Source organism: Serpula lacrymans (assembly GCF_000218685.1).
Source record: "Serpula lacrymans var. lacrymans S7.9 unplaced genomic scaffold SERLAscaffold_20, whole genome shotgun sequence".
NCBI classification, from domain to species: domain Eukaryota; kingdom Fungi; phylum Basidiomycota; class Agaricomycetes; order Boletales; family Serpulaceae; genus Serpula; species Serpula lacrymans.
Window position 1 is genome coordinate 227967 of NW_006763309.1, and position 12153 is coordinate 240119.

Here is a 12153-nt window from a genome sequence, read left to right on the forward strand (position 1 = left end):
AAAAAATGTTTCGCCGAACCAAGATTAGATGGTGTGAAATAGTGGATGAGATAAGATACCATATAGTATGTTACAACCTGATTCTGTCGCTTGCAGTTTCATACCAAGCACTGTCACTCACTGCACCTCTCGAACCAAGACAAAAACAGGAAGTTTTCTTACTCAAAACCAAACATCACCACGAAATAGGTAAAAATTGTAGATATAATCTCACATCAAGCGATCTGTACAAGAACGAGTGACATGGTGAAAAAAAAAGAAGATTATACAAAACTACGTCCGTGGTAAAAATTTATAATAAGTTGCATATTCCACATCCAAATATTGAGATGCTGAGCAATAAATGAAAATCAGTATTCCGGTTCAACGATGAGCATATTACAGACGCTTACATTTCCGACACTCGTAATTTTATCGTTGCAAACTCATGATCACTCGATAGATATACGAGGGCCCAACGGAGCGCCACCCGTGAAATAGGACGATTGGCGTTCCGACATACCCCCTGGGGATTTGGGGGAAGATAAGTATTGCTGGGCGCCACGGATTTCTGAAGAATGAAAGTGGTTAATCACCAAGTTTGAACACATCTTTATGTATCTTGACAGGTCGATAAGACTGACCATTGACTTTGGACTCGTGGAGACCCTTGTCAAAGTCGAGGAAGCATCGAACTCCGACACAGAAACTTGCAAGAAGGAGTAAAAAGGCAACGATAGCTTTTTCACACGTTCGTCAGTACGCACTTTGGGAAACATTCCATAGTGCATAATAACTCACTAAATGTTGTGAGAGTAGCCCGTGTAGATGAATACTCTGCTTGTGATGATGGCTCATAGAACCGCACGAGCTTATATACTTAAAATGCATGCAAGTCTGTAAATGTTGCATCGTGACATAACACAAGACCTACCGACTAAAAACCAAATCAGTTAGAATTCACGCAGCAATCATGATATTAAAATCTTCTCACAATAAGTCATCGCTGCCAGCATCAGTGCAAGAGAGACCCCCATCAACCTTGGGTTTTCATCCACGTCAATTGGAAATACTAACTGTGCAATGCACTGCAACTCACCATTTGATTTCTCGCTGTACGGCAAACGCACAGCCACTCAAAAGGAACAAGACAACAGGTATGGCCGCGATGGTAATACCAAACTCGGCAGTATTATCTGAAAGAACGACGATGAGGAGCTGTGCGAAACGTAATATCGTGAGTAAAGGGAACAAGAACTACTATATAAAAACGATCATACCTGCATAGTGACTCCGACGAAGCAAAAGAAATCGAATTTGAGCAGGCATATCAAGATTTGGTAGTATTGGTACATAGCTAGAAGCAGCAGTCAGACAGTGCTAATGCTTAATATGAAAGGTTATACATACATTTCAGCTTAGGGTTAGCTCCCACTACATGGAAAATTACCCAACTAGTACGATCTGAGTTAAACGAACAGCAGCAGTATAGCTATGAGATGCTCACCCGAATTCTTCGTATAGTTGCTTGATCCAGAATATCAAAAACAACCAAGATGCACCGATGATGCAGGGTGCCACTATTAAAAAGGGTTCAACCTTCCTCCATAATGAACCTGGCCCGCCACTGCACTGTTTGAGATATGTTAAGCGCTCATATCGATAGCAGATATATCGCAGACATACCACCCATGCTGCTGTTCCCGGAGGGCAGTTTGTTGTTACTAGAGCGACCCGCGATTCATGCACTTGCAGAGCAGAAAAGACAATGAGAGCAGCGTGAAAGACTAGTGACGCAGTGCATGAGATAGATGAGTAATCAATATCAAGATATTTTCCATACATATTATTCCCAGAAGTTCAATGACATTCCGTAGTCGCAATGCGTCAAATGCCATCGCGAGCTCAAAAATCCTTGAATAGTATTAGGCATAGCAACTGATCACAAAAGAAGATCCGACGTACTCTGCTAAAATGAAAAGACTCAAATAACATGGCAAAGTCTTATCGTTTGTGTTACGTGAGCCATAAGCAACGACGATAGTAATGTAATGTATGTACCTTGTACTGGTTTGTGAAAACGACTTCTTGTCGAACCTATTTCCAATTTTGTCCCAAACCTGAATACAACGTTGCTTCAATTTCGACGAGAACCACTCACTCTGTTAAAAGTCAAGCCAACCATAACAATAACTACTATGGCCTCTATGGATCTGACGCATCAGAATAAAAACACGAGGAAAGTGAGGGGAAGTACTGACGAACTGCGACTGTGAGTCGTTGACAGGACTACATTAGATCCCATAACACACAAACTGATAAAACGGACATACTTGTTAAAACGAAAGCCCGTTGGGCGCGTGTACCCAGTAATGGTTCGACAGCCATCTTGGCGCCAGCGTCGAGCTAGAGCAGAGAGATGGAGATGAAAGTGAAATATGGAGAACGAGCGATGAGTGAGACGTCGGTTGTAGTTTGCCGCGCAACAGCCGCAGACAATATGTGGCTGTTGGGTGAAACCGCGCCACCCCAATGCCACCGTGGCCTATACCTCCAAGCAAGTTATTCTGGTCCACCACAAAAATTATCATTACGACAACCATGGCTATTCTGATGCACTTTTGATTGAAACAAACCGGTATGCCCCCAGCGCTTTTCTCGCAATAGTTAAAGGTATATGCAACATAATGATCACTGCAATACAACGTTTGAATTTGTACAGGGTTCTTCCCTGTAATTCTGGAAATACATCGACAACTACTGTCAGTATATGCATTGACATCTCGCTCTCGCTCTATTCTGACCATGGCGCTATGAAAGTTGAAAGGACTACTAGCGGAAGTACGTGCGCTCATCGGCGACCCAGATACGGCCACATCAAAGAGTATCATAAGCGTCGTTTGCGATAAGGCTAACTTGACAGCATGACATCTGCCATCTTGATTAAAACTCCCTTCCCTGCAAAACACTCTGCCTTACTGAGCGCGCTACCAACAGCTCTTCTCTCCAGAGCATCATGATACTTTTATCCATATAGGAGAACCATGGACACCCTTCCACGTCGATTGATGAGACCGTATTATTTTCGAAGACATTCTTAGCTCGTTTGATTATCGCGGTGCATATATCGACCAAGGTTTGACGCCAGCCCACTTCATTGTCTTCGGATATGATATCTCGGCGACCAGAAATTACGTCGCGCCAGGGTTGTAACACCTCGTCATGAAGTAAGTTTTCTTTGTTCCTCGTAGAGATAAGGTGATGCAACCGCAGGGCAGAAATTAGACGATATGAAGGATAAACATAGGTTGGTGAACAATGAAGCGTCCAGTCTCTATCGGCGTGGATGAGTTTAATTGACGTTTTCTTTACAAAGAGCACGATCTCACCCCCAATATCCCTCTTCCTCCAATATATTTTTTGTTACAAGATAATCCGAGGGAGTTACTTGAAGCACGCCTTCAAGAACATCTTGTACATCGATTTCACCGTGAAATTTGTCGTCGTCTATAATATCAATCACAAAGCCATATTCGACGAATAACGTGCGATTCGAGTGAGCTCCATACGTCAAGTAAAGTTCTTCACCCGCGCTCAATATGGCATCACTCGGTGAGAGGAACGCGAGGTCTTCTCCATGCATTTTCTTAGGAATGGTATTCCAAATCTCCGCCTGAGTTGGTACAAGTGTCATGTGAGGCAGATCTGCAGTATGATTTGCAAAGTCAAGGATAGGGCACATGGTCAGATTATCTGGATCAGACTTCGATGACTTCAGGCGATGATAAACGCTACGAGTGTTTACTGTATTGGCAAATTTACAATGAGTCTTCATGTCGGGGTAATTGGTGTGAAGGCTTACCATTGAGCCACGCCCAGAGAAAGTTCGTCAGTGCATCGGATATGTGGGATAAACTGTCAGAGTTCCTGGCCTTCTGGAAGCTGGGGTCTTGCTGTACGGAGTTTAGAAGTAGCTGGGTAAAGTGGAAGACTAGAAGCCGACCATTAGAGTAGATACTATGTTCCAATCCTCCCAGAATCGCGTGGACAATTTCTCCAAAGCAAAGTCCACGTTTGGAGGTAGTTTGTGGAGTAGTTCTTCCTCCTTCTTGGAGGATCCTGGATGCTTTTCCACCTTCGTCTTCCATGACAGCGGGTGGCCGCTAAAATCGTGAGGAAGTACAGAAATGTAAGGGCCGAAAAGGGGATCTAGGGAGTCCTGGCCACCATGTGGGCGATGTAGCATGAGGTGTAACGAGATCAATTGAACGGCCGTCAATTTTGCGAAATGTCGAGCAGGATAATGAGGTTTGAGGGTTCTGATGTTCAGCAAAGCGTTTGCTGGGATCGTGAACAACAGCGAAGACGGCTGTGACACGTTTAATGAAGATGAAGCTTGTCATTGAAATAAACCTCACTGGACATTCATTGACTGCAAATAACCCATTCCCAGCATCTTGGAGAGGATTCTGGTGTTAAACGGAGCAATATTCAGAGGACAAGAACGAAATCTCACTTGATCTTGCTCTACACTCGACAATTAATTTTCCTCCTTCTGTCTTCATGCCATGTGTGTCGCAGAGCCAGCGCACCAAGTTGTCCCATGTGTTTGCAGCATTGTTGTCAAGCGGGTGTCTTTGCATATGTCGTATACTTATGTTTGACACGGGAGTCTGGGATAACGTCACGGTATACTAGTACGCTTTTAGGGTTTTTAGTATGCGTGCAAAGTATATTGAACTTCCTTTCTTCTCCCCCCAACCTCTTGCTATCCCGTATGTGCTGCGTTCCCCTTTGCCATCTGTGTTTCGTCCCGGATTCTGTGTAGGTAGTTACTCCTATCGCGCACTAATAGCTGGATACTCTCCCCTAGGCATACCATTTAGGAGGAACACAATCATTCCTCCTATCAATAGGTTTCAGATGACACGCATTACAGAATTAATGCCAATATATTTATCTCTCTCTTTCCCTCGCCGAACATCTCTTTTGTCTCCACACGACACAGTCAAGTCGTTCAGTACTTATTTCTTTTTCTTGAACTCTCGAATTATAAACCAGTCTGTTCCTTATTTTCTTTGTGATTATCCGACACTAACCATTTCGTTTTCTCTCTCTTCGTTCAGTGCCCCTTCCTGCCGCATTCGTTCAATCTTGCATAGAGCTTGCTAGGGAATACGAGAGGACTCGCAGGCCTGCTCAACAAGGTGAACAACACACTGCCATCTCCCCAACCACCACTGCTTCGACGGGCTTTACTTCTCCTGACCAAAGCCAGTCCAGCGCTACTTCCAACACCGCCGATATTCACGCTGTCTCCGAAGAGGAGGCTCGTTCGTATTATGTGGGCCTTCCTTCTAAGCCCAGGCTGCTCTACCGCACGGGCAAAGAGTGGTCCCCGCCTAGAGGACCTGAGCCCTATCGCCGCTGGAAGGAGTTGCGTCCTGTTTTCAATCATCCCATCGTGGAACTTTGGGACAAGTTGATCATGGAGGTCGTGCCCATTTTGGATGCTCACAGAGTCAGTCAATCCTATCCCTCATATCGTAGAATTTGCTAACTGGGAGTTTTACTTAACTTAGATCCGCTTCACCACCATCGATGTGGTGCGGTTCAAAATGTTTGAGGTCGACGACGAGGACTCGGGTGAAGAAACCCATATGGGTCCTGTGACGATCTGGATCGGTGTCTCCCTCGATATCACCTCCGCCACAGCTGCCCATGACGCCGCTCAGGAGATTCTCGCTCTCCTTTCCAAGAACGAGATTGTGGACGTTGACATTGACTTCCGTGGTTCAATCTACAGGCGTCATGTTGGCCCTGTGCTTGTCCCGCCCGTCAATGATCTCGACCCACTCCTTGAGGTTGTCAGTCCAATCAATCCCGCCCTCGGCCTCTACATCTCTACCAGAGTTAGGCCCAATGCTCAGGGCACCATGGCCGTCTACCTCGCCGAGGGCGGCAAGGATAACCGCCTCTTGGGCTTGAGTTGCCGACACGTCCTCATATCTCCTGAGGAGCCCAACACCCCCGTCACTTGGCGCCCCAACGCACCTTCTAGGGATGTGCTCCTCCTTAGTGGATGCGCATTCAACAAATTTGTCGACTTTATCAAGCTCAAAGCCAGAAAAGACGGCATCATTGTTGAGTATTGGAACAGGCTGATTGAACGCCTCAAGAGGCAGGAGGCCGGTGGTGACACTGCGGACGCTACGAGGGCCATGGCATCGCGCATTAAGGCTGAGAGGTTGGTAACCGAAGCAGAGGAAGCGATGGAGGCGCCGCAGACGTTCCTCAAGACCGTCGACCGGAAATGGAGGACTATCAATAACCGCGTGCTTGGCCCCATCCTCTACTGCCCACCCATCAGCCTCGGTGTCGGTAATGAGCGGTTTACCGAAGATTGGGGCATGTTCCAAATTGACCGCGCCAAGCTTGGCACAGGCTTCCAAGGCAATGTGATGGATCTGGGTGCGTTTTGACTACTTCATTGTCTGACTAGGACTGTCTACTAACTTGAATGGTTTTTAGGCACAAACATGACACTCGACGAGTTCACGTGCAAGTGTTTCCCTCGTGACGATGCAAACTGGTCTTTTACTTATCCCAACGATCGTCTTCTCCCTCTCGTGGGCACCATAACGGACCAGCAAATGCATCATCCGGACATGTTCGACAGCAATCATGAGCCCTGCCTGTTGGTCGTGAAGTCGGGCAACAGTACCGGCACCACCATTGGCCGCGCAAACGGTGTCTTTTCCGTAGTCCGCGAGTACTACGCCCACGACATGAACATCAACCAGACGTCAATGGAATGGGGAATCTTCAGCTACAGCGAGGGGTCAGGAGTGTTCTCAGAGCCGGGCGACTCGGGTTCCATCATTGCTGATATCAAGGGCCGCATTGGCGGCATGCTCACTGGCGGCTCGGGCACAGACAAGGTGGACATGACCTACGCCACCCCCTTCTGGTGGCTTCTTGAGCGCATCAAGGCCAACTTCCCCGACGCACACCTCGGCGTTGATTTTTAAGGTTTGTCTTTCTGAATCGTTTTCTGTCCTTGCAATTAACGAATGACCTTGACGTCTGGGTGTCTCGGCACCCATTACCACAACGACGATTGAAGACAGCCTGCTGATCCAGGTAAGAAATCTATCGGTTCAAAATTCCGACCGAAAACTGATATGAACGGATCTAAACCGTGAACCGTTCACACCAACATCGTACATTAGAAAATACTAGTTAATACATTATTTTGTGTATGCTACTGAACCATTCAACGGTATCGAACCGTTCATGTTAAGGTTAGCCAGAGGAAGCAGTTCTGTGGAATGGATGGAAGAGAGCCATTCAAAGGGGTTGAACCATTCATGTCGTAGGTAAGACATAGAATGGATCAATTGAACCAATGAAAATGATGTAAGGAATGAAACCCATCACATAAAAAACATGTGAACGGTTCAACATCTTATAAGCAGGTTAAAAGTGACCAAGTAGGTGTCACAACGCAATGACTAAACAGTTCATTTGCATAGTGAGAACGAAGAAAGAGAAAATGAAAAACTGTTCAGTAGCTCAGCGTCGAGGGACGAAACACGGAGAAGCCTCCTCCCCACTCAACCTACTAGTAACACCCTTTGCGATCACGCTGAACGATTTGCCAGAAGACTCGTTGCGTCATCTGCGACCTGATCAGCGTGCATTTGAACTCGGGAAATATGAACATGCAAATGACCTGAAGGGGAAACAAGAGGAATTGCAGCGTATGGGAGCCTCTCAGGGCGGGAAAGAGAGGTCGTTTGGAAGGACGACGTGGAGCGTATTATTATATGCATTTGGATTGTCGTCGTCAAGCGGGTGTCCTTGCATACTTATGTTTGACACGGGAGTCTGGGATAACGTATACGCTTTGAGACGCGATTCCCACTGGCGAGGTCATCATGGGACAGCTACGGCTCTCCGCATTTCCAGCTGGTGTTGCTCGGGCCGATATCTGGAGGATAATCTGGGATGTTGTTCAAAACGAGAGTGCTATCATGTTCTTCGCCGGCGGGGAATGCAATGTTTTCGGGTCTCTTCAGGTCCTGGCACTCGCCCATCCGATTAGATTCATATCGCACCTTTCAGACGCTTGCTCCTCCTAAGCTTCACCGCACAAATCACCTTTCTCGCTTCATCATAGCCCGCAAAATGTCCGTATTCAACGCCTCTCGTTTGCTCGGCAAGACCGTCCTCGTCACAGGCGCGAGTTCTGGTATTGGAGCCGTACGTTTGCATACTTACCCTTCCAGATGTACTGAGTCGAGGTTGCCATCCTCATACAGGCAACAGCTATACTCTTTGCCAAGGTATTTTGCTCTTCCATAGTTACTCATAGTCCCTATCACAAACGTGTTCCATACAGGGCGGTGCTAATCTCATCCTTCTCGCTCGTCGTGCGGACGCTCTGAAGGCTATCGCCGACGCCTGCACCACTGCTCACAAGGAATCAGGCGTTCAGCAGGGAGGCAAGGTCGCGACCATCCAGCTTGACGTGTCTGACAAAGCTCAAGTCTCTGGGCTTTTGGACAAAATACCCGCTGAACTTCGTGCTATCGATGTTTTGGGTGAGTTTGATTTTTCAGTTATCCCACGGACTAGTGTTTCATCCAAATGCTCTAGTCAACAATGCTGGCTATGTGCTGGGAGTTGAACGCGTCGGAGAAATAGCCGCCTCAGATATCGAAGGCATGTTCGCCACAAACGTCCTCGGCCTCATTTCCGTGACGCAGCTATTCATCAAAGGTCTGCAAAGTTCTCCGTCAGTCCTCCTGGTATCTATTTTGACCATCCTACCAGATTTCAAGCAAAGGAACACTGGTCATGTTATCAACATTGGCTCCATTGCTGGCAGAGAGGCTTATGCTGGAGGCAGTATCTACTGCGCTACGAAACATGCCGTCAGCGCATTCACTGGCTCTCTCATGAGAGAGCTTGTGGACACGTCCATCCGTGTCACCGAAATTCAACCTGGTAAAACACTCGTGTTCATTATGTGCCCTATACCCAAATAACCTCACTGCGATTACAGGCATGGTAGAGACGGAGTTTTCTGTCATCCGTTTCCGCGGTAATAAAGCTGCTGCTGACAAGGTTTACGAAGGACTTCATCCCCGTAAGAATTCCTGTTCGCAGTTTTCTTAGATAACAAGTCGCTGACAGCACTTAATTTACAGTGACAGCAGAAGACATCGCTGAAGAGATAGTGTGGGCAGCTTCTCGTCCTCCTCATGTGAACCTCGCAGAAGTTTTCGTTCTTCCTGTGAACCAAGCCTCTGCTACCTTGAACTACAGGGGCAACAGATTGTGAATGTATCAATAGAAGCATTGCATTTGTAAATTTATTGCTGTGACCCAAGAATAGTTCAGTGAAGGATATTGCAAGAGACAGCACGATTAATAGAGATACAGTACAGGAGTAGGAGTACAGTACACCACATATTACGATCAGAGCGATAGTAATTAATTTCAACTCTTCGCTTTTTTGCTTTTTGATCTCGTAATTTTCACAGGAATGGTGTCCACCTCAGGTTGAGCTTCCTGATCATTGTCGTATACAAATTTCGTCACGGTAATATTCTCATGAACAAGATCTGTGAGAGGGGTATTAGCATTCATGATATTACCAAGGGTATCCAGACGGAGGGCCTGCATCAATGATGTCAGTCATGATGAGCAAAGAGGCAATTTGTCACGTACTTTGACAGCCGGAGTCAAGCAGCCTTTCCTGGTGGAACGATTCATCGAGGGTGTTTTGGGTTTAGGATGTAGCTCATCGAGATAGATCGTCGTCGAAAGCCCACGGTCCCACTTGACTTGTTTCTTCTGTACTTCCACCTGCCCCTCACCGTCAACGCACTTCAACCGTTTGACAGGCCGTGATATTCTCTCTGGTGTTTCATAGTCTTCTTCGTCGCCTGGTCCTCGACGATGCTTCCCTAAACGTGCGCGGTCACTATTCTCGTCATCATCGCTTTCCATGGCAGAACGATCACCAGACTCAGTCACCGCGTCCGCGTCACCAAGCTCAGGTCCATCCTCACTTCTCCTTGCCCTCCTTGCAGCTCTATCTTTTCTCTGTTTGTCCTTCTCTTCTCGCTGTTTCTGCAGAATTGTCCGGGCTTTCATCGTTGGGCTCTCTGGTCTGATGCCTTCCTTACGTACGACCTTAGTTTCCAGTTTCACGGAAAAGTGCTGGTTCTTTGTTGTGTTAGAAGACGTCAATGCTTTCAAAGCCACTGCACTCATTCCCTGAAAGCCATCGCTGTCAGAACGTGTCGATGTAGGCGCCCTTTTGCGAGGTTGCAAAGGTCGCGTGACAACGGTTCCGAAAACATCAGAAGAAGGTAATGTGGGCTTGCGCTTCCGTGACGTTCTGCGAACTTTACTTGATGGTTCTGCCTCGCTTTGAGGGGATGCAGTTGCATCTCTTATCTCGCGAGCATCAATACCAGCACGATCTCGAGACAATGTTTTGTCATGTGGAACAGGCGAGGAGGGCGGTGTCGGTGATTTATTAGTAACCACCGTGGAGAGCGCAAATGCATCTAGATTAGATGATTTCGCACCACTTCGTGCTCCAAGAGAACTATGACTCGCGCCAGCCTCAATGTTCTGGCTTCCCTTTGTCAAAGGCTCGGGAGCTTTATCGTGTCGCTTTGCAAACATGCCATCCACTACTTTTCGTATTCTGATCGGTCCGTTCGGTTTCTGTGGAGTAGTTCCAGTAGATGCCTGTGGTACAGCAGGTTCTGGCAAAACCTTCGGAGCATACTTGGCACCCAACATTCCGGGAACAACCTGGCGGAAAGTTGGAAGACCGGCTGTAGGAGGCGAGAAGGTCCGGGCACCCTGCTTTCTTGCGAAGGCTGTCGAGGTGGAGAGCTCAGAGCCATTCCTTTCCTTGATTGCACTATTACTGGGACCTGGCACGATGGATGCACTATCATCTGAGCTACCACTGCCTGAATGTGTGAACCTAGACGCAGATTTCTTCGATGGAAAAAAGTATACGACATCAGAATAGCAAGTCTTGAGAATTTAGAATAGTGAGACCTACAGTGCTGCCAACCGTGACTGTTGATTTCACATCCTTACTGGCCTTTAGGCTTGAGCTGCTTTCCTGGTTCTTTTCATTCTTTGGTGGGGGCCTGGTATATGGCTTTGCACCGATCCGTGGAATGCGACTGCTAGTAGAGGGCTGTTTCAGGTATGACTTGGCGGGACTGGCAATTAATGTCGACTTCGCTGTAGTGGTAGAAGTACTAGCTTCGTGAACATTTGGAGGCTCGTTCTCCTCCGGTATAGAATGAGGTAGCTCACTCCCCAACACATTCCCTGCAACTAATGGAAATGGTAACTTGGCATTTGACCGCGAAGGCGGTACCGCGGATCTTTGGAATATCGACCCCAGACTTTTACTCTCCGGCTTTGGCGAAGGGTCTACAGAACGACTCCTTATCGAAGGGGTAGGAGCAGGCTTGGGCTCGACCGATGCGCTCCTTGCTCTAGGCAAAGAGCGGGAGGGAGAGGCTACACTCTGGCCATGATTAAAATGTATGGTCCCGGATACAGGGACTCTCTTGGCTGGGCTACGCCTCGGGTCATCTAATGCAGGCCGTGCAAAGAGTGGAGACCGTATCGATGCGAATTTGCCTCCAGGGGCAGACATATCTGGTCTAACAGAAAGGTGAGTAGTTTTGCGCTGAGACGGAGTCCCTCGGGCTATAGCTTCTTCTATGGGCACCCGTCGTGCTGGTGTGCGAGCGCCACCTTCAATCCCAGATGATGGCTTCTGTGGCGACATAAGACCTAGTTTCACTGGTGAGTGAGGTCTCTGCAATGTAGAATTGCTGAAATTGGGATGTGGTGCGTTGTGCATACGTGATTCCTTTTTGGGAGTGGAAGGCCCAGCATCCTTGCTAGCCTCTGGGACCACTAGCACTGGGATGGGAATTGACTGCTGGGAAGATGGCAATAGTTGGGCCAACACATCCGCTGCCTCTGGTGAAAGGGATCGCAATTCACGTTGAGGTGTTTCTTCGTCCTGCTGATCATTGGTTGTTGGAAGGGGTATTGATGCAGCCAACTCAGTCATAGAAACTGGCATGGGTGATAACAGCTGCGTCAGCACAT

General features: G+C 47.5%; 5 protein-coding genes across 5 annotated transcripts; 2 read left to right on the top strand and 3 right to left on the bottom strand.

Moving 5' to 3' along the window:
- Nucleotides 1-28: 28 nt before the first annotated feature.
- Nucleotides 29-2433, bottom strand: SERLADRAFT_480699 (uncharacterized protein; the record flags this gene model as incomplete). Its single annotated transcript, XM_007324546.1, has 16 exons — nt 29-332; nt 393-505; nt 576-719; nt 781-858; nt 974-1020; nt 1079-1197; nt 1260-1336; nt 1390-1433; nt 1487-1611; nt 1666-1766; nt 1823-1893; nt 1945-1982; nt 2041-2076; nt 2141-2184; nt 2241-2249; nt 2313-2433. The coding sequence occupies 15 exons, from the start codon at nt 2365-2367 to the stop codon at nt 432-434; spliced, it is 1062 nt and encodes a 353-aa protein (XP_007324608.1).
- A 189-nt stretch (nt 2434-2622) lies between these two features.
- SERLADRAFT_454156 (uncharacterized protein) lies at nt 2623-4622 on the bottom strand (the record flags this gene model as incomplete). Its single annotated transcript, XM_007324547.1, has 5 exons — nt 2623-3313; nt 3369-3783; nt 3842-3953; nt 3983-4348; nt 4572-4622. The coding sequence occupies 5 exons, from the start codon at nt 4620-4622 to the stop codon at nt 2923-2925; spliced, it is 1335 nt and encodes a 444-aa protein (XP_007324609.1).
- An 856-nt stretch (nt 4623-5478) lies between these two features.
- On the top strand, nt 5479-7386 carry SERLADRAFT_480705 (uncharacterized protein; the record flags this gene model as incomplete). Its single annotated transcript, XM_007324548.1, has 5 exons — nt 5479-5500; nt 5562-6450; nt 6511-7011; nt 7110-7122; nt 7212-7386. 2 exons carry the CDS (start codon nt 5598-5600, stop codon nt 7008-7010), a joined length of 1353 nt encoding a protein of 450 aa, XP_007324610.1.
- A 667-nt stretch (nt 7387-8053) lies between these two features.
- SERLADRAFT_403833 (uncharacterized protein) lies at nt 8054-9374 on the top strand (the record flags this gene model as incomplete). Its single annotated transcript, XM_007324549.1, has 7 exons — nt 8054-8244; nt 8304-8327; nt 8384-8585; nt 8641-8763; nt 8818-8991; nt 9050-9133; nt 9195-9374. 7 exons carry the CDS (start codon nt 8170-8172, stop codon nt 9326-9328), a joined length of 816 nt encoding a protein of 271 aa, XP_007324611.1.
- SERLADRAFT_480710 (uncharacterized protein) lies at nt 9344-11010 on the bottom strand (the record flags this gene model as incomplete). The annotated part of the gene is made up of 2 exons (XM_007324550.1): nt 9344-9666; nt 9718-11010. The coding sequence occupies 2 exons, from the start codon at nt 10804-10806 to the stop codon at nt 9487-9489; spliced, it is 1269 nt and encodes a 422-aa protein (XP_007324612.1).
- Between the last annotated feature and the right edge of the window lie 1143 nt (nt 11011-12153).